Consider the following 24,592-nt stretch of genomic DNA (forward strand, 5'->3'; position numbering starts at 1 on the left):
AAGCATACAGAACAGATGGTTTGACTACGGAGTTGTAGTGTCTGAGTTTGAGGTTCTTGGAGAGGCACTTAGATGAATAGATACTACGACACGAGTGATAAGCCCTTTCAAACTTGATACATCTGGCATCTATGGCTGGGTTCTCGCTCTGATTCGCAGAGATCCATTCTCCCAAGTACTTAACTGCAGGTACTTTTTGTATTATTATTATTATTATTATTATTATTATTATTATTATTAATATTATTATTATTTGTTGTTGTTGTTGTTAGTATTGCTATATTTGTATTTATTATATCATCTGTAATTGGAGAAGTAATGACTCTGTTGATGATAAATAATCAAATCAAATCAAATCTAATTTACTCTCTACTTGACCACTGTCTGTTGCTAAGGTACACTGATCTTATATGCTGGCTTTAAGGAGGAGCAAAATACACAACAATAATGTTCTCCATTGATTTTTGCATCCATTCTTTCAAATGACCATGGTCATTCATTGGACTTCTAAATTGTTGATTTCATTTCATGTATTGTGTACTCATGAGGAGGACAATAAAGCACTTGAAGTATTACAGTTTCAGTGTCTAATCTAGTTTCTTTCGGATTCAACATCAATGAAATAAAAGCTTTGTAACTCCGAAATGCTGTACAACATACTGTTGTTTCTTCAGGCCTGCTCGAGATAAAGGCAAGGTTTGTGTGTTTAACAACAAGGCATGAATCACGCAGGAGAACTATGCGCTCAATGTCAAAGTGCATGGCACATTTCTTTCTGTGTAATGATTCCACATATGAAACCATTTAGTATCTCCAAAAGTACTCATCGGATTTGAAAAATTAACACATCACTGAACTTGTCGCTCGGTTCTTGGTTGTTCTGTTGGTTGAAATTAATTTTAGTCTCTTTTAAAAATTCAAAGTTGCTATCATTTTCTCACTAATTATGCATGTGATAGAGGCAAATTGGACAGTATTTTATGGGCCCCTTATTACAATTTAAGAATTTGAAAACAGAATATCAATATCTTTAAAGGATCAAAAGATATTTGAGGTGGACAGGTTAGCTGAGCAACCCTGTATATAGTATAATTTTATCCAAGGGAAATAAGAGAAATTAAGAATTCTATAGCAACAGAAAGCTTATTGGTAATTTAAGAGGACTGTCTTTTTCAGTCACTGATGGAGCATAAAATAACGATGAGTGTGAATCACAAAATTGTTTTATTACCAGGATTCAAGTACAATTTAAGTTACTTTTCCACATAGTCACTGTGAAGATTGAGATATTATTGTCATACCTATGGCTGAGTTTTCCAATACCCTCTTCACAGAAGTTTGAGATATGTCTGCATGGCATCTTGAACAACTTCCTTGATGTGGAAGTGCTGTACTCCCAGAGCTTTCTTCAGCTGTCAAAAAGGTGAAAGTCACTCAGCGCTATCTCTGGGCTGTGTGCTGGGTGATTGAACACTTTCCATTGAAATTGAGCAAGAAACTGTTGGATTACTGCAGCAGTATGTGGTTTGCACCATAAGCATGGCTCATTCTGCAGTGAATTTCTGCTGCACTACTCCCTTCTGCCTGTAGAAATCGAATGATGCTGCGCAACTCCCACTTGGCAGGAAAAGCAATAATGCTGACTTTGTTTAAGTGCCTACAACTCAACTCCAACTGATGTTTTGAACTGGCAATGGCAAATGTTATAGTGGGTTAGATCTGCAGAAACATAGCGAGCAGATCCCGCACCCTTCCACTTGTTTGGTCACCATGATCGGAGGATGAAAAAAATAGCCCTCATATTTTTACTATGTCAAGTGGGCCATATATAATATATATTTTTAGGTCAGGGAAGGAGATAGCTACTGTCCACCTTCAAGAAAGTATTTTCAGTATATTCTTGGAGTAAGTGCTGGGAGAAACCATACTTGTAGATAGTCTATGAAAGCTGTTGGATTCCAGCCTCACATCTCTGAATGTCTTGTAGAGTAAGGTAAACCCTGTTTAACTACAGAGATGATCACCTGCAATAAGCCTTTTTAAATGGTTCTGTTCCATTTAAATTAAACCATCCTTGATAAAGATAGTACTGGGTGATTTGTCCTTCGTGGGACAAATCCATGTGCAGTTGGCCAAGCTTTTAAGTTTTCATCTTACTCGTCTCTTTCCCACACTTGAAGGCTGGCCGGAAGTGGAGGGGAAGAGGTCTGTATGAGTGTAAGTGTAGGAACATTTGCATGTATTTTTGTTTGTGTGTGTCGATGTATTAAGTGTATTGAGTCCCATAATGATTGTGTCCTACCTTGAAAATCTTCACCGTGTCAGCACCATCGAAATTTGTAATTCTCCAACAAGACCAGATATCTTCTACTGAGGCTATTTAGAGACTGAACGCAGTGTCACTGCATTATTAAACCTTCCATGTCACCACTGACATCATGCTATCCACAGTGTTCCAGAAAGTGTAATGCTGTGTGTGTGTTCTATTTGCTTCAGTGAACATCGGTGCAAATAGGTCCAACCAAGCACGTAACAAATCAGTCTACTTTCATCATCAGTATTGATTGGAGTGTTGTACTCACCATCTGATATTCTCATGTATTTGAAGACTTAATCGTGGAGTTAAAAATGCAAAGAGACATTTCTGTTTACATCTTTGGTACTGGACTGTGTGCAGGACCAGCTCCGGTCTTACTTTAATCTCTTTCTTTTTCTTTCTTTCTTTCCATTTCTTCTTCTTTTTTATTTTAATTTTTTTCATTCTCCCTTATAGGAGTGGGCCATCAGCTCAACTTGGAAATCTTAGGCCTAGGATACAGAATTGTTTTATTGTTATACAAGTCTAAAGGGATAGTTTACTGTGTCATTTGTATTGTAGTTGTGCAAAAAAAAAAAGTACATACCGGTATATACACTGAGTGGCCAAAAGGGGTGTCCCATTAGAAAATGCGCTGTGCATGACCCCTGAGCATTGTGGCTAGCTGCGGCATAGCTGAGCAGTCTGTCACAGACACCAGTATCGTGAAGATGGCAACATATCGTGAGTTAACCGACTTTGAACGTGGAGATTACACACAAAGTTGGGTTTCCAGGGTCAACAGTGTCGAGGTTGGGTCTTCAATATCACCAAGAGAATGTTACCACCTGTGTAAACTGCTGCACGGGAAGACCACAGGTGTTTAACGAACGGACAACACGTCGCCTCCTCAAAACCATACTGGGCACTTGACGGGCTACTGTGAGTCAGGAACCCATTTCTACCAGGACCGTAAGGAGGCAACTGCACCGTACAGGCTTCACCAGCCAAATACCAACTCGTGTTCCTTTGCTGATATCTCAACACAGAGCTTAACGACGTGCTTGCGTCCGCGAACATTGGCAATGGACCACAGAGCAGTGGCGGCATGCAGTGTGGTCTGATGAATGTCGGTTCCAGTTGTATTGAGTTGTTGGGTGTGTGAGAGAGTGGTGTATGCCCCATGAAGCTATGGATCCTGCATGTCAACATGGTAGTGTCCAGGCAGGAGATGGCTCAGTTCTGGTCTGGGCGCCATTCTCACAGTTGCAACTAGGCCCCATTGTCTGGCTGAAGAGTGTGCTGACAGGTGTACATTATGTGGACATTCTTTCAGACCATCTGTATCCCTTTCTGTACCCTAATGGACATGCATTGTTTGAACAGGACAATGAACATTGTCACCGCTCTGTGGTGGCACGCAGGTGGTTGGAAGAGCACTTGAGTGAATTTAGGACCATAGATTCGGCCTCCAGATCCCCTGATCTTAATCCAATTGAGCATTCATGGGAGCTGTTGATGCTGGTTGGAGTTAGCTGATAATAATTCACCAATGTAGTATTCACAGCGAATGAATGCGGTGTTCTCCCTGATCTTTTCCCTCCCAGAAGATTGTGTAACCGGGCGAGTTGGCTGTGCGGTTAGGAGCGCGCAGCTGTGAGCGTGCATCCGGGAGATAGCGGGTTTGAATCGCACTGTCGGCAGCCCTGAAGATGGTTTTCCGTGGTTTCCCATTTTCACACCAGGCAAATGCTGGGGCTGTACCTTAATTAAGGCCATGGCCGCTTCCTTCCTACTCCTAGCCCTTTCCTATCCCATCGTCACCATAAGACCTATCTGTGTCAGTGCGATGTAAAGCCACTAGCAAAGAAAAAAGATTGTGTAACCTGAGCTGAACTCTGTAAGTTTACTTTCGCTGGACAGTCTGGTTTCACTTAAGGCAGCAATATCAATGTTGATTCATCCAAGCTCATGGGTGAGAAGCACTGTTCTTCTCTCAGGTCTGTTATTGTCTTTCAAATCAAGTAGGGTTCGAACATTCCAGGTTCCCATAATCAAAGTTTTGGTAATCTTCGTTTCTCGACCGCATAAAGAGTGACCCGCTGGGTATGGCCTCCCAGCCAGCTGACAGTGTGACTACTGATGTTTAGCCCACATTTTCTAGGGCCTTCCCCATTCAGAGTGGGCAGCGGTGCTCCTAAGCAGGCTTGCCCAAACGCAGATGCAGGACCAAATTCCAGAGTAGTCACGGGGTCTCAGAAAGATGACCATCACACATCTGCTGCCAACGTGCAGGTCCGAACTAGAGGCTTCTAGTTTTACCCAAAATCCTGCCTCCACCATCCGTATCCCATCGCCGTTGGACTTGAGTTGAAGGGCGTGACAGCAGGAAAAATTGCCACAAGCGGGATTTTGTTTAAGGTGGATCGCAGCTTAGAAGGTGGTGACCCACACACTGTGATCTCGGAACTATACCCTGCGGCACAAGTGAAATATGACTTGCAGGTTCTAGTACCATGACTGCAACGGACTGCCGCAGACTCGAAATACCACTGAGTTGCGCCTTCACAGCCAGTCCGTCTGACATGACCTCATCCGCCTCCACAGACATTGAGAACCACAAAAAGGAAGTTCCTGCGTCCATTTTGCCGTTGGGCCAAATGCAGAGATGATGGGTTCCAGTGTCATTTCCTACACTGAGGGGACCATCACCCCACTCATAGGGGCTCATCTGCCCTAAACCGTTGGCCCCTATGGGGGATCGAGTTATTTACCGCCACTCAACACTCGGCGTTAGCAGTTTTTGCAGCTGGTTGCCAAGCCAGCTAACCCTCCTTCTTTCCCATTCCGAACTTGGGACCAGACAATGGTGGAGACACGTCATAGTTCTCAGTTAGGGGAGAGTATGAGGATATCAGGCGTTGTGTTGGATATGGGGTCGGGTGGGGGGAGGGAAGGAAATATCAACTCCCTGGATGTCATGTAAATGTTGATCATAAATATGTTGTTGTAATAATTGAGATACTGACAATTCAGCAAATCACAATTATAACAGGAATACTGTTTAGCTCAGGCTTGTCAAAGAAATGAAAAAATATTTTCAATAACATTCCTTCAATTCCTTGCAATAAACCACTCCCGTCATCTCGCATAAGGTTTCAGGTTATGTATGTTATAGGTGCCAACCACCTTGCTCTGATCAATTACCATATGTGCCCTCACTGAGCCTGAAAAATTTGTGGATCTCCTTCTAATCTGCAGAGGATAGATGAGGAACTCTCAACAGGACCTCCTCCCCTACCTTAAAACTATTCCTTTCCCACTGCTGCTGCTTTACTGTCTTTGCACCAATCATCTTGAAGATTGCATCTAGCCAACTGGAAGATCCCTCCTGAGGTACCTCTTCATCAGTGAACAGACATATCATTGTTGCCAACCTCAAAAAAAAAAAATTCCCACTCATTCACATGTGACTTGTACAGACTGTCATTCAGAACACACATAAAGTTTCACATTCAGAACATCCCTCTTCCGAAAACATACAAGAATTCCGCATCTTACCTCAATACTGTTTCACATGTCATTCAAATCATTCACATCTGTGACACCTGAATGGCCACATGCCTGGCAATTGCACAATACGACCAAGCAGCATCATGCTCTCCCACAATGCGGCCTCTGTCAAATGCTATCAGTTGGTGGTGCCATTCCTTCCAGCTAACATTCAAGACATCAACTTACCTTCAAGCACTCTTCTTCTCTCATGCTTCTAGAAGACTACAGTTTTATCACTTCACATATTATTATAAACCCCACTTGAAGTGAACAGCAGAAACGTCTCTTTACTCATTTTTTAATATTGTGTTTAAACTCCATTCTAAGTTATTAACTACATTCTTCATCATTATCCTGACGTTTGAACTGTTTAACACCCGATAAATTTTTTCTAACTCCCTCAACTATCAATGTTTCAATGTAACAATTTATTATAAACCTTACTTGAAGTGAGCAACGGAAACGTCTCTTTACCAGCTTTAATATGTATTAATACTCCATTTGGAATTATCAACTACATTTTTATTATTATTGTGACATTCAATCTGTTTAAGATCCAAAAGTTCCCTCTAACGCCCTCAACCTCCACAAGACGCCACTTTACAAAATTTACGTTCTTATAAACTACCAGTATAAAATTTGTTACCAATTTCTTTTTTTTTTTTTTGCTTTACGTCGCACCAACACAGATAGGTCTTATGGCGACGATGGGACGGGAAAGGGCTAGGAGTGGGAAGGAAGCGGCCGCGGCCTTAATTAAGGTACAGCCCCAGCATTTGCCTGGTGTGAAAATGGGAAACCACGGAAAACCATTTTCAGGGCTGCCGACAGTGGGGTTCGAACCTACTATCTCCCGAATACTGGATACTGGCCGCACTTAAGCGTCTGCAGCTATCAAGATTACATAAAATCAGCTTCATGGTCCGTATCGCACTTCAATAGATTCACAATTAAGTATTTATTTTCCACCTAGTCGATACAATGATTGCTTAAGGCAATTTTTAATGGTCAAAAGTGGTACATGTTTCGTATATTATCAACATCTTCAGCCACATAACACTGTTTAGATGAAAAATGTATAAAATTGACAAAGTAATGCTTTAGAGGAAGTGTCCTTAAAATTAACATAAGATTGACAAGATTAAAACAAACAAATAACTCAAGAGAAAATATATAAATTATTTCTACAATAGAAAGCAGTCGTCAAGGAAACACTTGTACAATATTCCATAGAGAAATTGTCCTAATAAATATTCTTTTCTTAATAATTCATGAAAAAAGATCAATTTATAAATTAAAAATTATACAATTTATAAGTAATTATCGAAATGAAGAAATCCTGATATCACAGTGCGGCTCTTATTATTAATGTAGATAGCCCTACAACTTATTCCTCCTCAGTTGAAGCTATAGGTGACAGCAAGGAAGTTCTTGACACACCTATATCCCCCGCTCCTCCACCTCCTCAGGTGCAAGAGCAAGGAAGAACGCATCATCAATATTACACCCGGCGCAAAACTGTGAAAGAATGACAGGAGTTACTATTCCAAAGGAAAGCAGGCTTAATAAGATTTGACAACTAGGAATTAGTTATATCTTCATCTACATTAATAATAAGAGCCGCACTGTGATATCAGGATTTCTTCATTTCGATAATTACTTATAAATTGTATAATTTTTAATTTATAAATTGATCTTTTTTCATGAATTATTAAGAAAAGAATATTTATTAGGACAATTTCTCTATGGAATATTGTACAAGTGTTTCCTTGACGACTGCTTTCTATTGTAGAAATAATTTATATATTTTCTCTTGAGTTATTTGTTTGTTTTAATCTTGTCAATCTTATGTTAATTTTAAGGACACTTCCTCTAAAGCATTACTTTGTCAATTTTATACATTTTTCATCTAAACAGTGTTATGTGGCTGAAGATGTTGATAATATACGAAACATGTACCACTTTTGACCATTAAAAATTGCCTTAAGCAATCATTGTATCGACTAGGTGGAAAATAAATACTTAATTGTGAATCTGCAGCTATCAAGCTCGGTGTTACCAATTTCTAAACAAGGACATTCAAGAGTGTGTATAAATTTACGACTATTTGTATTTTAGGCTTTATTAAGACCTCATAATAAGAATTTCATAACTATTGCTCATTTCCAACATCTTCTTCACATTCATATGTAATTTAATTACAATCAGGTACCTGATTAATTATCTTGCAGATTGAGATTAAGGCTGAAGATGCCCTTAATTAAAGGGCAAAACATGTCCCTATAATTTTATTTACAGATTTAATTCATTATTAAAATCTCTTTTTATGTATTGAATAGGTGGAATAAATAAACTTTAATATTTATTTGACTTCATTGTACATTTCAATACGGACCTAAACATGAGAATGATAACATGTAATGGTAACAACTTGTCAATAACAGGACGGTGCCATCACGAATGCACTCTGGTGGGCTCTCTACACATTACAGTTCCTTGTAAATCTAACATTTACCCACACATCAATGGTATGCATGTATATCGAAGTGGGATAATATTGGACCACTCCTGGGTGCTTAACTTTTTTTGTCAGGCAGTGTATTTACAAGACATTTGGTCGACCATACCTACCCCATGTTTTGTGCTGTTGTAGAAAGTTACAGTTTCTGGCTTCTTTTGTTCTGTGCTCATTGCTACTAGAGCATGCTGTATGCAAAGAAGGAGAACATTCTTGTTCTTCTTCCCTTGGTACACTGTCAAGGTGCGTTGTGGTTTCCCAGTCTGTCGCAAGGTCATTGTAGTGTATAATTTAGGCTTGGATTCCTTCACCTCAGTAGGGATTTCACAACAAATGGGGTTGATTGTTTCCACCAACGAAGTATTATGTCTTGGAGCTTCTTAACAAGTTGGAGGGATGTGAAGAAGCTGATTGTTGTCACTTATTTCCTTGGTTTAGAAATGGCTCCATAAGGCAAAGCACAATGTTCATTTCCAGTGGCTGCTTGTCCGGACGCGCGTTGACCTTCCCAATGTATGGAATGGAATTGCAGATTTATTTTGTGGCCACAACTGCAGCAATCCAGAATTTGAGTTCATATGTGTTGGGCTTGTTTGTCATAAATGGGACAAATCTGCACCTGGTTTTGCTGGGAAATAACTGTTCATTGACTGTAATATTTTCATTTGGGAGGTAACAGTAAAGGGAATTTTCCACAGAATTTGTCCCAGATTTCAGAGACAAGAGTGAACCTGTTAGCTGGTAAGCGCTTAGCTCTTGTTGAAATTGATGAATCTGAGAAGCACTCGAAAAATATCTCTTGACATTGTGCCCTTCATGAATTGCTGTCCTCAAAAACATGAGCATAGATCATCCCCAGACACATCTTTAGAACACAGAAGACCACAGGTATACATTATTGCAATCATAGCCTAAAACTCCTCAAGCGACTCAGTCCAGTCTGTGTTCTCCAGTTCTTTCCGAGTGATTGAATCTGTGTGTCATTTCATTAGGTGAAGCATCGATTCATCAATAAGGAGACGACAGAGTCTAGAACTCGGTGGTAAGCATATGTACTGTAGTGGGACCTCCACGCTCTATCAGGATGTTCAACGCACAAAAATCTCCCACTCAGTTCCGTCTCGAGCATCTAACTCAGATTGAGACATATGAGGTGAGTTTGGAGGCAGATTAGTAATTTTTGCTTCTCCTGTTGATAATCATGATCTTCGTCCTCACTAGTCTTGCTTGTCTCAAGCAAAAAATCGTCTTCTGAATTGGATAGTTCACATTCAGACTCAACATCTGAATTTTCTTTTCAGTGGAAAAATACATGGTAAGAGGAATAAAATAATCCTGCTAACTGGAACACTCTTCTGACTGTAAGTGCTCAACAATACTAAAAGTCCAGGCTGGGTACACACTGTTGTCTGGCAATGCAAACTGCTGCATTGTAATAAGGAATTTTACAGGTATCAAACTGACCCCTTCCACTGTCCAGGGTATGCCATATAAAAAATCTATGACAATGTGAATATTTTGCTGGGTGTGATACATCACCGTAAACAGGACAAAAACCTATAAAAAATAAAGATATTGGAAGAGAAATGATATAAGAAAAATAGAAGGTCGGTGTCATTTTGACCCCTTCTCCTGTTCTAGTGGTAAAATATGTATTGATTAGGTGGACTTTCTCTCAACTTATTGTAAATGAAAAATGTCAACACGGAAAATCAAGTGTCAGAATTACTGGCAGTTCTTACGCCTGTTGGAGTCTAGGGAAAAAACAAACAAACTAAATGAGTATGTTGGTGGAAGTTGACAACACAAGGCTAAAAGAAAATGCGTAAATTGACACTATGTACTTACTCCCCGTCTTCACCATGCTGATAAAAGAACCAAGAAAAATGTTCTCACCTTCTCCTTCAACAATAGTAATGTTCATCTGATAACAAATATATTTGAAAGGCATGGTCCTAACATTGCATTCAGAACTGTCAATACCATTGCTAAGCTTTTCTATAGCACACACATTTTCAACCATAACAATAAATAATTGGGATTCTGATGTTTACAAACTAGAATGTTTCCAGTGTGACGCCAATCACATTGGTCAAGTAGGGAGAGTTTTTCAACTCGGTATAAATAACACGTGAACACCAAGAAATACAGTAGATTTTCAGCTATGAGTGACCATATGAGTGATTTTAATCACTCCTTTACTTCCATTAACCAAGACTTGGACATTTCACCCATAGCTAATAAAGGCATTGCTCAATATATATGAGAACAACCCCACATACATCTCGCCCAAAGATTTAACCCTAAATTCAATCTTAACAAAATCTCTGATAGAAACAACATCGTTTTTGATGGATTACTAAGTATGTCAGAATCAAGAACTAAATAAAGTGTGGACAAGACAGAGGCCGAAGAACGGGGAGTAAGTACACAGCATCATCATTTACTCAGTTACTTTTAGCCTCATTTTATCAATATCCACCAACATACTCATTTAGTTTTCTTTTCTTTGAGGAGTTCCCTACAATTTAACTCAATACAAAATTCAGCCCATTTTACAACTAGAACATATTGGAACAATATTGTTGAATTTCTATCAAGATTGTAACAAGAGGATTTTTTAAGACAGTCACGCTAAATTGCATTTTTAAGAACCTTTTAAGCATTCATGACTCATTGTCATCACTTTTGTATCATGTTTTTATACAGTTCTAGTAGTATTTAAGATGTCTTTGTCAATTGTTGAAGCCAGCTGAGGATGGCCCAATGAGGGCTGAAACATATATGGGAAGAAAACATTTCTGAATTTAATATTCAACTGTAGTGTAAGGTTTAAATTGTATTGAAAGGTGGAACCAATAACATAAATTCTCTTAAAAGTTATGATTCTAAGTTGTTAAAGTCCGATTCACAGATTGGCAAACTTTTTTTTTTTTTTTTTTTAATGGGAAGTATTTGTGATAAAAATTGTACACAGTCGTAAGTGAAATTCACACAAGAAACTGTAGATAACGTAGGACATGCTCTGGAAAAATCATTGTGGTATCTTTCTCAGCAAATGGGAATTTCCTATTCCTCTGTTTGAATGACTACAGGTGAATAGATTTACCTTTTAAGTGTTTATTAGTAATAATTTACCACAACAATCACAGGTGCAGACTTTCTGACTCCCATTCACTGAAGTTATCAGCTAGGTGCAGGAGGCCGTTTTGCATGGAGTAGTCCTGCAATGGAAAAAGTCACCCTTTAGTTATATTTTGTTATTGTCCATTTGTATATGCGGTAGGATTAGGAACTACTGAAAATATGTATTTTAGTAATGATCTTTCTCATAATGTCTCTTTGATTTATCTATGCTTTTGTATTAGGCTACATGATAAAGGTGTCATCTCATGTCCACTCATATTTCCCTTGGATAAAATTATAATATATTGTGGTGTGTTCACTGTTTTGTGGAGTGGAGCTGAAGGAGGACCGATCCATTGTGACCCCACCCCGTTTGTTGACAAACAACCTGACGGGTTGAGGGCTGCCGTGCATTGGTCAGACACTGCTGCAGCGGCCGTCATTGGCCATTACGCTGCTAGAGGCCTAAAGGGGTGCAGAAACTACAAATCCCATGGGCCAAGAGCTTTCCATATCTGAACGACAAGCAACTGCCGCTGCTAAGACCGCTCACGCCTCTTGAGGGGCATCAGCTGTATAAAATAAAAAGAGGACTCCCAGTTTGAATATTGCATTCTGCAACATTTTCCACAGTGGTTTCAAATATCTATGTTATATAATACAACCTTTGTTTCGACCTTGAGGAGTCCCCTCTTCTATATATATTAGATTAATTTGTCACCTCAATCATCATTTTTTGAATTATCTGCAAGATTATCATAATAATGGCTTTAAAACAGGACCAGTTTTTTACAAGGACAATTCTACTGCAGATTTTTTAAAAGTGTAATTTTAAGTTTCTTTAAAACAGAAAGACTCTAATCATTAGTTTTAAGCACTATTTTTTCTGATTTTATTGAACACAATTGCATCTTTGTCAATATAGGAATCATAAGTGTTTAACGACTCTTTACTACCAGGTATATGTCTATTTTTAATCTATGCAAGAAATAAGCAACTGATGATGTCTCTAAGGGACAAAACATGTCCTGCAAATTTCAATAGTAATGTAATTTAATCACTAATTTGATTATAATAGGTATGGAAAAGGTGGAAACCTCAGTCTTTTTATTTTGAAGTGAAAACTTGCCAGAAAATGACCTCGCTTTGCTCAAATGGGATGGATCCTTCATCAGGATCAGTTTGTTGATCAACATCTCATACTGATGAAATACTATTTTGAACACTTAGTAGAAATTACTTTCTCCAACTATTTCATGTGGTTCTATATCCATGTTGCTTATAAGGTAAGTTAAATATTTTCCTTATGACTTGTTGGTTTATATATATATATATATATATATATTTTTTTTTTTTTTTGCCAGGGAAAGTGTTCTCCTTGCTGGCATCACTGGAAGCATTGACACCTCTGGCATCCAGCGCTGTGTACACACTACTCTACACTGCAACACTGAATATATTTCCTGGAGCTTATTTACTTCTGTCTGCAGGGATATTCTCATTTGATGCTCTGATGCTTTTGTAAGTAGAATGAAATTCAAGAAGTAGTTTATAATCCATACTAAATCACTTAACACTTTAAAAAGGGAAGTTCAAACTTGGAAATTTCAATATCAGTTAAAATAGCAAAGTATCTTTTGAATCTGCAACAAATTCATTTAAATGAGTCAAAAACATTGCTAGTCTCCTATTATTTTGTGTTAACAAGTGTGGATATTTGTAGATAGTAAGGTAGAAAGAAAGTATACACACAAATTTTGAGAATTAAGCTGTTTATAATTTTTTTAATATAGCTGATGTACTCGTGCTTCGCTATGGAATTCTATATTGTATACAGAATTCTAGTTTAGGTAGTGTACACATTGTGAGTAAGATTGTATTAAATTGCATAGCTCTTAACGTTGCCCTAGAAACGCAACAGGGAAGTCACTAAACATATTTTCTTATGTGAAGACTGGTTTAGGGAATTTTCATTATAATGGTAGGCCCTCTTGCTTACCATCAGTCATGATCAAGTTGGAGGAGTTTTCATTATAATGGCTGACACTCTCCACCTGCCTTTCTACATCCTCAGGAAGACTGTCTTAGTGGTTTTCCCAACTGAAATCAACATAGGTCATTACAATGACACCAGCAGGAATGTCGCAATTAAAAGCAATGCTGTCATATGAAATACTTAGTCAAATGAAAACCCACACATTTTCTCACTTTTAACGAACAGTACTACACTGCCAATCTAACAGTCCAAAGTTCCAGGGCTGGAATGACCAGGCCGCAGACAGCCGTAAGCTGTGAACACTCCTCTACTACTACTCAATGTTTTCACCCATGAGGGATCGCGTCTGGTTGTTTCAACCATTTCTGTTTATTTTGATCAATCATTCTGTGAACACTGTTTATTATACTTCCTACCTGTCAGTACCTTTCAATGGACTCATCCACACTTCTGTCACACCACTGTTACCCCCCTCCACTCCCTCAGTGAGTGACAAGCTGGCTATCCGGTTGTTTCATCGCATGCAGTTCCTCACGTTACCCGTCTCCGTTCTATTCAACCATACGCGACTCATAGTGTAGACTTATTGTATTTATAATGCAGAAAGTGCACTGTTATCATTCATTGTTGAGTAGAGGGAGAAGGAGCATTGTCTAGATGTTTGTTAAATGAAATTAAACATCATTTTAAAAGTATTTTCCATAAACAGAACTTGAATTTTTATTTTCAATTTCATCAGCAAAAGGCAATCTCATTATTATAATTATTATGTTGAAAGTGTTTGTCTGTGTTTAAAGACTAGTATAGCAGATATCCTGGATACAGGAGGTCAATTGGATTGTATTGCGATTGACCTGTCTAAGGCATTTGGGAGACTACTGGCAAAAAATGAGTGCAATTGGACTTGACAAAAGAGTGACTGAACGGGTGGCTTGTTTATAGAAAACAGAACTCAGAGAATTAGAGTAGGCAAAGCTTTATCTGTTTCTGTAATAATTAAGAGGGGAATTCCTCAAGGCAGTATTATTGGACCTTTATGTTTTCTTATATATATATATATCAATGATATGTGTGAAGAAGTGGAATCAGAGATAAAGCTTTTTGCAGATGATGTTATTCTGTACAGAGTAATAAATTGTTGCAAATTGACCTCGATAACGTTGTGAGATGGACAGTAGGCAAAGGTATGATGATAACCGGATTAGAAGTCGGGTTGTGAGTTTCACAACCTGCGTTGATGGGGTGAAAGTTCCCTTTGGGGATCATTGTAAATACCTAGGTCTCAATATACGGAAAGATCTTCATTGGAGTAATCACATAAATATGATTGTAAATAAAGAGTACAGATCTCTGCACATGGTTATGAGGGTATTTAGGGGTTGTAGTAAGGATGTAAAGGAGAGGGCATATAAGTCTCTGGTAAGACCCCAGCTAGAGTATGGTGCCAGTGTATGGGACCCTCACCAGGATTACTTGATTCAAGAACTGGAAAAAATTCAAAGAAAAGCCGCTCAATTTGTTCTGGACAATTTCCGACAAAAGAGTAGCGTTACAAAAATGTTGCAAAGTTTGGGCTGGGAAGACTTGCGAGAAAGGAGACGAGCTGCTTAACTAAGTAGTATGTTCCAAGCTGTCAGTGGAGAGATGGCTTGGGAGGACATCAGTAGACGAATAAGTTTGAGTGGTGTCTTTAAAAGTAGGAAAGATCACAATATGAAGATAAAGTTGGAATTCAAGACGACAAATTTTGGCAAATATTCGTTTATAGGAAGGGGAGCTAGGGATTGGAATAACTTACCAAAGGAGATGTTCAATAAATTTCCAATTTCTTTGCAATCATTTAAGAAAAGGCTATGAAAACAACAGATAGGGAATCTGCCACCTGGGCGACTGCCCTAAAGGCAGATCAGTAGTAATTGATTTGATTTGTAACAATAAATAGCGTATTAAGTAAGCGTTTGATGTTTTATTGATTTCCGGTCGAAACTGTTACCGTGCTTTAGTGGATCCCAGAGAGGTGAAAGAAGATGCGGGCTGAATGGGTCTATCTACTATACCAAAGATTAACTTAAAACTTTAAATAAAGGTTATATTTCTTTTCTTTTCAAATCACAAACTTAACACAATTTTCACTAGGTGAAATGACAAGATTACAGGTACAAATAGCAGTTTGGAAATTACAAGTGCTGAGCTTCCAGCTCCAAATTTACAAGTTCACAACATCACAAATATTGCATTTAGTTGGACGAGGAGAGAATCTCCCAATTCAAGAGCACTTTGCTCCAAAGGTTACAGATACAGCCTTCCAAAGGCACCCTTCAATTTTACAGTAAAATTAGCAATCTCAAAAAAGAGCTTACATGCTCTCCAACTTTAACTAAGGAGACTGCGATCCCAATTTCTTACAGCCCGCTCAAGACAACATTACACCAAAAAAAAGTTACAAATTTCTGGCCTCGCTAGGCCCAACCTATAATTTACCATTTTTTCACAGGAGTATCTATTACGAAAACTACTGGGCCTTCATGGAAAGGAGAACAGGTTAAATTACTGGCCCGAACACAAAATGTATGGAGGTGTATACTTGCGCTCCTAGAAAATTAAGTATAAAACTCTAATTGGGCTCGCGGCTCGATGATGCAGAGCCTGCTACTGAGGTGACTAGAATGAAGGTTAATTTAATGCTTTACAGAAAGGAGAAACAGTTACAAAATCATAGTCACCTCCAGATAAATTGAAGGGGAACTCGAGAGGGTAACGCACTCTCTACCCCCGATTTACAGTTTAAGTCTTTATGAAATTTTACATTAGCCAAAAGAAGGTTTACATTTTAGAAAATAGGTAGTTACATAGTTAGAAATTAGAACCTTCCCCTCGTGTAAGTCTGCAAAGGTAGCTACAGAAATATAAGGCTGGTGGCCATTACCTGGGCTGTTGAACTGCCTGGCGAAGAATGAGCCGGGCCTCCTCCTGTCATAACACACACACTCAGTAAGACGACGATCAATAAGACAAGATAGCTTGAAAAATCTGCCGCTTCTATACCCGGGGAGATAGTTCGAGAGGGTTCTGGACTAAATCCAGACACACCCTCTCATTTTTATTGGCAAATTCAAAAGGTACAAGAAGCCTATTATTGGTTGAAAAATAATTACGTACAGAAAATTCCTGATTGGCCAGATTCAAAAGCTGGTGGAATGAGAAAGAAGTGTTGCAAACCTTGAAATAACGAAATAATGAAAGTTAATTTAGTTGAGAAAACATAATAACACAAAACTTCTTTAAATCACTTGTTCTTCCACCGTGCACCAGAGTGCATGACCACAGTTTTTGTAAGGACATCTATGGAGAAACATTCAAACTTCTTGAAGTAAACAAACACAAAAAAATAAATCCTGTCAGTTTAGGCAACTTCAAAATAACACATTACTCAATAATTCAATGGTGACATCTTCTCGTTTATGTCCCAACTTCATGAATTAGTTGTTTCACGTTTTGTATGAGAGATAGCATTCCTTAAGGCGCTTCTTTTAAATGTGCAGCGTTGAGGTGTACCACCCGGTACAGACCTCCCCTCCCCAAAGGTCCTTCCTTGGGTGACACAGAAAAATTTGAAAGAAGAAAATTTTCACATTGAAATTTTATAGATGAGAAATATCTGGTAAAGTCTCTTTTTGGAAAAAAAAAGGTTGTGAAACTAGTTAGGAAGTCTTCATGCCATCGTAGAAGTTTATGATATGGCAATTAAGTTTGACGTCAAGACCGGCCGCCGCTGCCGATACTCAGGCGAGGTCCCTCGGACTCCCCAAGTACCCTCAGATACGTCTCTCCCATTACTATGAGAGAGGTGGTCGTGGTGATGGTTGCTGCAGATCAGATGTAGATGTGCAGTCCCCAGATGAGTTGGCGGTGGAGTTACCGCACTTCAGCCCTTGCCGGAAAGATGGAGCTCCGGCGTGCTGTTCAGAAGGAGACTTCACTAAAGTGGAGTGGGCCTTTACCCCACTCCGGTATCGCTCGCCAGATGTTGAGACACGGCCGCCAACGGCTGAGGGGGGTACTGAAACAATAATATCTGGGTGACAGATTGTTTTGCTGGAGTTTGAGAGTACAGTCTTTATTTGCAGGAGGGAGAGGGGCGGGCGGCGTTGATTGTGCGTGTGTGACAGCAATGCGTGGATGAAGGAATTTTTATCAGAGGGTAAGGTTTTACAGCAGAAATCTCACTAGATACTTATTATAATAAGAACAAAAGGCATCCCTATTGTCATTAAATATATTTTAAGATGGACAACGCTTCTTAAAAGGAAAGATAACCTTCGACTCCTGCCAATGTTTAGTGGCAAATGTAAAACAACCCTGAATTTACACAGGGTTCACCTGAGAAAGGTGAACCCTAAATATCCTCTCCGTGGTTGGGTTACTAACCAATATTGTAACCGGTGTTAGAAAATCTAGAATGATGCACGGCCCATGGAATCTGGGCGCAAGCTTGCCCGCAGGAACAAAATTTTTAACCATGACCTGATCTCCAACTTTTAAATTGGTGGGCCTCTGTCCACGATCATATCTTTCTCTAACCTTTTCATGGGAAACTTTAAGATTGGTTTTAGCCTTCTTCCATAGATCTCTAATATTATTGGGATCTATTGTCTCCGGTAATATATCATTAAGTGACCAAAGATTAGAGAGCGGCGGGTTAGGGACAAACTTAAACACGAGAGATGCTGAAGTGAATTTGTGTGACTCATGAACTGCCGAATTTAGAGCAAAAACTAACCAATGCAGAGAAGTATCCCATCTGAAATGATCTTCATGATGAAATGCGATTACGATTGACTCGCTCAGCCAGAGACGTTTGAGGGTAATAAGCTGGAGTGGTTACGTGTGAGATAGACAGGTCAAAACAGAATTTGTGGAATAAGTTAGATGTGAATGCCTTAGATTATCAGAAACTATATATTGACAAGGACCAAAAGAAGCAGAAATAGTATTCAAACAAGATATTGTAGACTGCGCAGTTGTCAACTTAGTCGGAAATAACCAAGAAAATCTAGTGAAACCGTCTACACACACCAGAATAAATTTATTTCCGTTCCCCTTGGATTGTGGGAAAGGTCCAACGTAGTCTATATATAGACGTTCCATGGGGTGAGAAGCTTGATGAGATGACAATAAACCTAGCTTAGTGGACAAGGTGGGCTTACTGAGTAAGCAAGATTTACAAGCTTTTACCAATCCTCTGATTTCACCATCCATACCTTTCCAAATAAACATCTCTCGGATCTTTTCCAGAGTTTTGAAGATGCCTCAGTGCCCCCCCCCCCCCCCCATGGGGTCTCATGATAGTACTTGAAGATCATAGGCACAAGCACAGCTGGAACTACTACTTTCATATTTTAATCGTGCCTCGAAGGGCAACACAAAACCCCATTCCTCAACACATAAGGGACCACATGTTCCCCAGAAGAAAGGGTTTCCATAATAGGAATCAGCACAGGATCTTCACGTTGATATTTTTCAATATCCCGAAATAACATACGGATGTCAGTTAGAATAGCATTAATCCCCGAAGGTATGGGCGTGGGAAGAGAAGAACTATCTTCCTGTTCAGTCGTCTCCACTTCATGAGAAAACATGCGGCTTAGTCCATCCGCAACTTACATTTTCAGATCCTCTAATATGCCTCACATCAAATTGGAAAGCAGAAATCCTGATGGCCCAGCGGGCTATACGACCAGTACGACGAGGTCTACCTAAAATCCAACTTAAGGCTTGGTTATCCGTTTTTAGGTCAAAATCGACATGTTCCAGGTAGAGTCGGAACTTCTCTAGTGCAAACAAAACTGCCAAACCCTCAAGTTTATAGATGGAATATTTGGCCTCTTTAGCCGATAAGGTCCTAGAATTACAAACTGTCCGCTTAATTGCCGTATTGATAATGTAATCTAATCAATATATAAAAATGTTTCCACCTAATGGATACCTTTCTTTTTATTTAGCCTTTGGCTACTTATAAAAACATTAATTATATCAGGACATGTTTCGATCGCTTTGCGATTATCATCAGTTGCTTACATAAAAGCTTAGATAAAAACAGCATACAACAATCACATAGTTGTCATTAAAAAACTGGTGTTAGTAAGGGACGTATGGGTTGGAGGGGGGGCGATTGTTACTAGGACGTTAAACTTAAAATAAATTAAAAATACTCTCTATGGACTAGAATGTCTTTGGTTTCATTTTAAGTCCTGAAGGCTTAATAAAATCACTTGTTTAAAAAACTAAAAGATTTTTTAGTGTTATGATCCTGAAGAAAAGTTTTTTGCTGGAGTCTGTTTCTTCTTTACTTGACTTCTTGTTTCTTCCGCGTCATTTTTGTACTGTACTATGAAGCGTGATTCTCTTGCGTATCCTTTTTCTAAGTGAAAAGTGTGTGTCCACTGTTGGTTGAATTAAACAATTTTTGTATTCATAAACTCGTCAAGTCGGATAGCTTGTTGTACGATCTGTAACCGGCAGAAAGAAATATGCATCTATTAGTTAAAATCACCTGGGGATGTGTTGCCTAAGGAAACTGTTTAGAATAATGGAAATTAATTGAGAAATTTTGAACTTACCCCTGTCTAATTTACTTCCTTTACTTCCCTTAATTACGGGTGTGGGTCTGATTCTGCTATCCTCGACCTTGTGTAGTAGCGGTGTGATGATGTCTGTATGCTAGCTTGATTCGGAGGGGGGAGGGTAAGCGAGGACATGTCGTCATTTGTTGTTTCACGCGAGGAGGTGGCTTCTGTCTGTGATGTAGCGGCCTCGTGATTGCCTGTTACAATTGCTGGGCATATATGATTCCTACCTAATAATTCCATATATCTCAATTTCTTTGTTCATTCATTTCATATAAGTTCTTGTCCTTATTAATTAACTTATCCAGAAAAATGTGAATATTTTCTAAACTATTCATCAGTCTTCCTTTATTTAGTCTATTCATGATTACAAGGTCTTGTTTGATATCTGTAAATTTATGGCCCGTCTTTTCATATGTACTCCCATTGCAGAAAACCTTCTATGTTTTTCCACATTGACGTGTTCTTGATACCTTATTGCAAAGTTCCGTCCGGACCGCCCGGCATATGTGGCCTTGAACTGGTTGCATATCAACTTATAAATTCCTGAATCCTGGAAACATTCTTCTTTGTTCTTATTAACCATGTTATGGTTGAAAAACCTGTGTCCAGTGTTATTGTTTGTTGAAAATGCTACCTTGATGTCATATTTCTTAAATAAATTGGTAATTACGTAAATGTTAGGATTGTTGTAGGTGAATCTCGCGCCACATATGTCGGGCAATTAATAATGAGAATGGGTGCCACCTGCAAAAGATCTACAGGAATAATTCACTTTGTATAGCATGAATGAACTCCTCCTCCCAAGGCGATGGTCATCAGGCTGATGAGGTTCCAAAGTTGCTTCATTACCTTACCTGCTACCATTTAACTCTGAAAATAAATTTGGGTAGCATGCCAGGTTTTTCCTTACTCCACCAATAAAAGATTTACCATAAGTTTCACTATGTGAATTTACTTCTGACACAATATAAAACAAAACAAACACCAACAATAATCATCACGTGATGAGACCAACTTGTTTTGCTGCTTACAAAAATAAACATCCACAAACATCATTTACTATTTACAAACATACGTAGTTCTGAAGGTCCCGCTTCAGACTGATGGTTTCTTAACCTTATTTACATGAACAAAATAAAAATAGTACCATCACTATGGAATCAATTTTTCACATGTTTAAACTGTACAAAAAAATTAATCCCAGTCACCTCACTATACTCTGTTAACACCTTCACTATGTAAAATGGCTACAGTGGAATCAATAAATAACAACAATCATGCCGTATTAGTCAAAGAATGAACAAATAATAAACACTTGGCCATGTTTTCATCTAGCCGTAATCAGTTCTGTGCACAACACCACATTATCTACAGATTAAACATGTAAACCACCTCACACGCTGGGCATTTTCTCAGAATTGGCCGTGAGTCAGAATTTTGTCAGGATTAGTTGTTAACGTTAGATTTCAGTCATATGACACCCAAGTCAGAAATGCACTCCTCAGGATAAGCACGAAAGCGAAACAAATTAATGACATTGGGAGTGACATGGTCAAACTCATTCTTGATTTTAAATTTATATTACCAATAATCAGTTTCACTCTTCTACATTGCACATATCCTTTTCCATGAAAGACGGATATTGTGCTATCTTTTCCGAAAAGTCAAATGCCTTCGGAAGAGAGAGACTATCATCCAGCCTGTATTTTATCAGCTCTATCTAAAATCTTAGAATATATAGTCCATACACAAATGTCTTGAGTACCTTCAAACCCACAATCCATCCCAGTCTGGTTTCCGACGAGGACATAATATAACTACAGCCTTACTGAATGTAAAATAAGGACGTTCGACAAGCAATAGACAGGGGTAGATTATAGTAAAGCTTTTAACAGTGTAGACATTGACATTTTACTTATAAAACTGAAGGCTCTACATTTCTTTCAGAGTACGATTTCCTGGATGCATTCCTATCTTCACGGGCATTAACAATGTGTGAAATGTGATAATGAACTCGTTTCCTCATAATGCCATATGAACAGAGGATATCCTGAAGGCTCTGTACTCTGACCTCTTCTTTTCACACTCGTTGTGAATGACATTTCATCTAATCTAAGGCACTGTAAATATCATATGTACACTGACGACCTTCAATTCTACATAGACTCCACAGTACAAAACCTTAATGAAAATATTGGCTTATTAAACATAGACTTACAGGCTGTTAGTGGCTGGGATATTACAACGTTGGGCTGATGTTAAATGATCTCACTACTCTCAGTAATAACCGCAAATTGCAAATTACCTCCTTCATTCAGCAGTGGCCAGTGGCAAAGATGTTACAACTCTGATCTGATACTTGCAAGTAGCATAACTAAACAAGGTGTTAAAACTGCATGCACTGCAATTCCAGACTCTTAATATAGCATGTGAGCATGGCTTTGACATTCTGAAGCTAGGTGATCAGTAAACTGCATCTCTATATCCATTTCTATAATCTGAGTGTATCATCACTCCACATGATGATGCTTAAATTGTTGCACCCTTCTCTGAATCTGGCGATTAATGAAAAGACATTAATTGAGCATAATGGTAGACTTGTGGTGGTAGTCCCAGGAGTGATACCCATGGTCTGCTAACAGCTGGTCTTTCTGCTGACTCACAGTCTCATATTCCTGTATAGTAGACTGCCTAACTATCTATAAATGAAAACATGCTGCTCTCTCTCCTTGGGACTCAGAACCCCCAAGTAGCTTCAAAGAACTCACAGTAATACTCTTACTACAAGGCATTATTATTTTTTTAAATCCCATGGCACTATTGACCCTGAAGGACCTTTTGGCCTACCAAGCAACCACTGCTTATCTCAAAGGCCTTTAGATTATGGGGTGATCCACAGGCAGTACAACGAATCCTCTTGACCATTATTCTTCACTTTCTAGACCAGGTCTACCGTCTCATCATCACTTAGCTCCTCAATTGTAATCATGTAGGTTGAGTGAGCCTCGAACCAGCTCTCAGGTCCAAGTAAAAAAAAATCCCTGACCTGGCCGTAGAAGGCGGCTACTTTGAGTGATTAAATTAACAATTTAAAATACAAGCCATTCCTAATTATTTAAAGGAAAGACAGTTGCTGAGCAAAGAGATGTGGGCTTAGCACTGGATAGTTAGGCATGTCTTTTGGAACTGAAGTGTGATCCTATCAAAATATAATTTGTTTTAAATTAATTTTTAAATCAGTTTGATTAAAGTAGTAGTGATTGGCAGCCTGGATTAGCCAAAATGTTCATAAAAATATCTTCAGTGAATTTTATGTAATGGAGGAATAGACAGACAGGTGTAAAAAAAAAAAAAAAAAAAAAAAAAAAATCAAATGGACAGATAAATGTTACTGTTTTATTCATTTAGATAACAACACTCTATTGAGGATGTTCAGTGTTTGTTATAATCAGTTCTGTTCTCCAAAACTAATCTTTTGCTTTTATGTTCATCCAGTAATTACTTCCAACTTGCATTTGGGAAAAATACTGATGGGAATTCTGTGATAAGAGCCATTTGAATTTCTAACATTTCACTTTACTCTTTTCTCCTTGGTCTCTATCACATTTTACTATCATTCAATATTTCCTAATTATGTGGGATGTGCGCTTAGTACTGGATAGGGAGGCATGTCTTTTGGAACTGAAGTGTGATCCTAATAATGAACAATAATGAAGAAAAAATCCATAAATGTACAGTATATTCTTTTTCTAAAAGTCAACCATATTTTGAATCTACTTTTTTTTCTTTCCAGATGTGTGCTGATAATTCAACACATTGTTGTAGAACGTGAACTTGGATGTTCAGCTGACAATGAAATCAACTGATAGATGTTAATATGTACTACGACCTGCAAAGAAAAATATGATTGTGAAAAAATGAAAATGGCAGTGTGTAAATAAATAAAATTCGTATATATGAAGATGAATTGTAATCAGTTTTTTTTGCTAGTGGTTTAATTAACACATCAAAGGCTTTCAGCAATGCAAGGATAGCGACGGTAGTGGGTGTGGCCTTAAGTTATTCTGTTCTTTTTGCATTTGTCTTGTATGAATTTGGAAAACACAGAAAACCATCATCAGGGCTGCCAACAGTGGGATTTGAATCCACCATCTCCTGAATGCAAGCTCATAGCTATGTGACCCTAACCGCGTAGCCAACTGGCTTGGTAAATCAGTATCATTTGGACATTGGACATCTGGGAGCTTTTTATTATTCCTGTATAATCAATGTTAGTTATAGTGTTATTAATGTAATTCTAAGTTCAATATCATTTGGCCAAAATTGAAGAGATATGGTTACTTTCCATTTATGTCTCACACACACCACACACTCTTCATCTCTTTCCCCGTCCCCTTCCTTTCCATTTATGATTTTTTTATGTTGTATGCATTTTGTTATGTTTTTGTGAGATATGTATAGTTGTTTCTGTG

The 24,592-nt window shown here is 38.4% G+C and overlaps 1 protein-coding gene across 1 annotated transcript in view; it reads left to right on the forward strand.

Moving 5' to 3' along the window:
• Positions 1-24,087, forward strand: part of LOC137496928 (probable peptidoglycan muropeptide transporter SLC46) — a 63,530-nt gene extending 39,443 nt beyond the window's left edge. Inside the window, exons 3-4 of the mRNA XM_068225003.1 lie at positions 12,860-13,016; positions 23,914-24,087. Coding sequence (XP_068081104.1) covers positions 12,860-13,016; positions 23,914-23,986 — 230 coding nt within the window. The 3' untranslated portion in view covers positions 23,987-24,087. The remainder of the gene's footprint in view (positions 1-12,859; positions 13,017-23,913) is intronic.
• The last annotated feature ends 505 nt before the right edge of the window (positions 24,088-24,592 follow it).

The sequence above is a fragment of the Anabrus simplex genome, chromosome 1, assembly GCF_040414725.1.
Source record: "Anabrus simplex isolate iqAnaSimp1 chromosome 1, ASM4041472v1, whole genome shotgun sequence".
Classification (NCBI taxonomy): domain Eukaryota; kingdom Metazoa; phylum Arthropoda; class Insecta; order Orthoptera; family Tettigoniidae; genus Anabrus; species Anabrus simplex.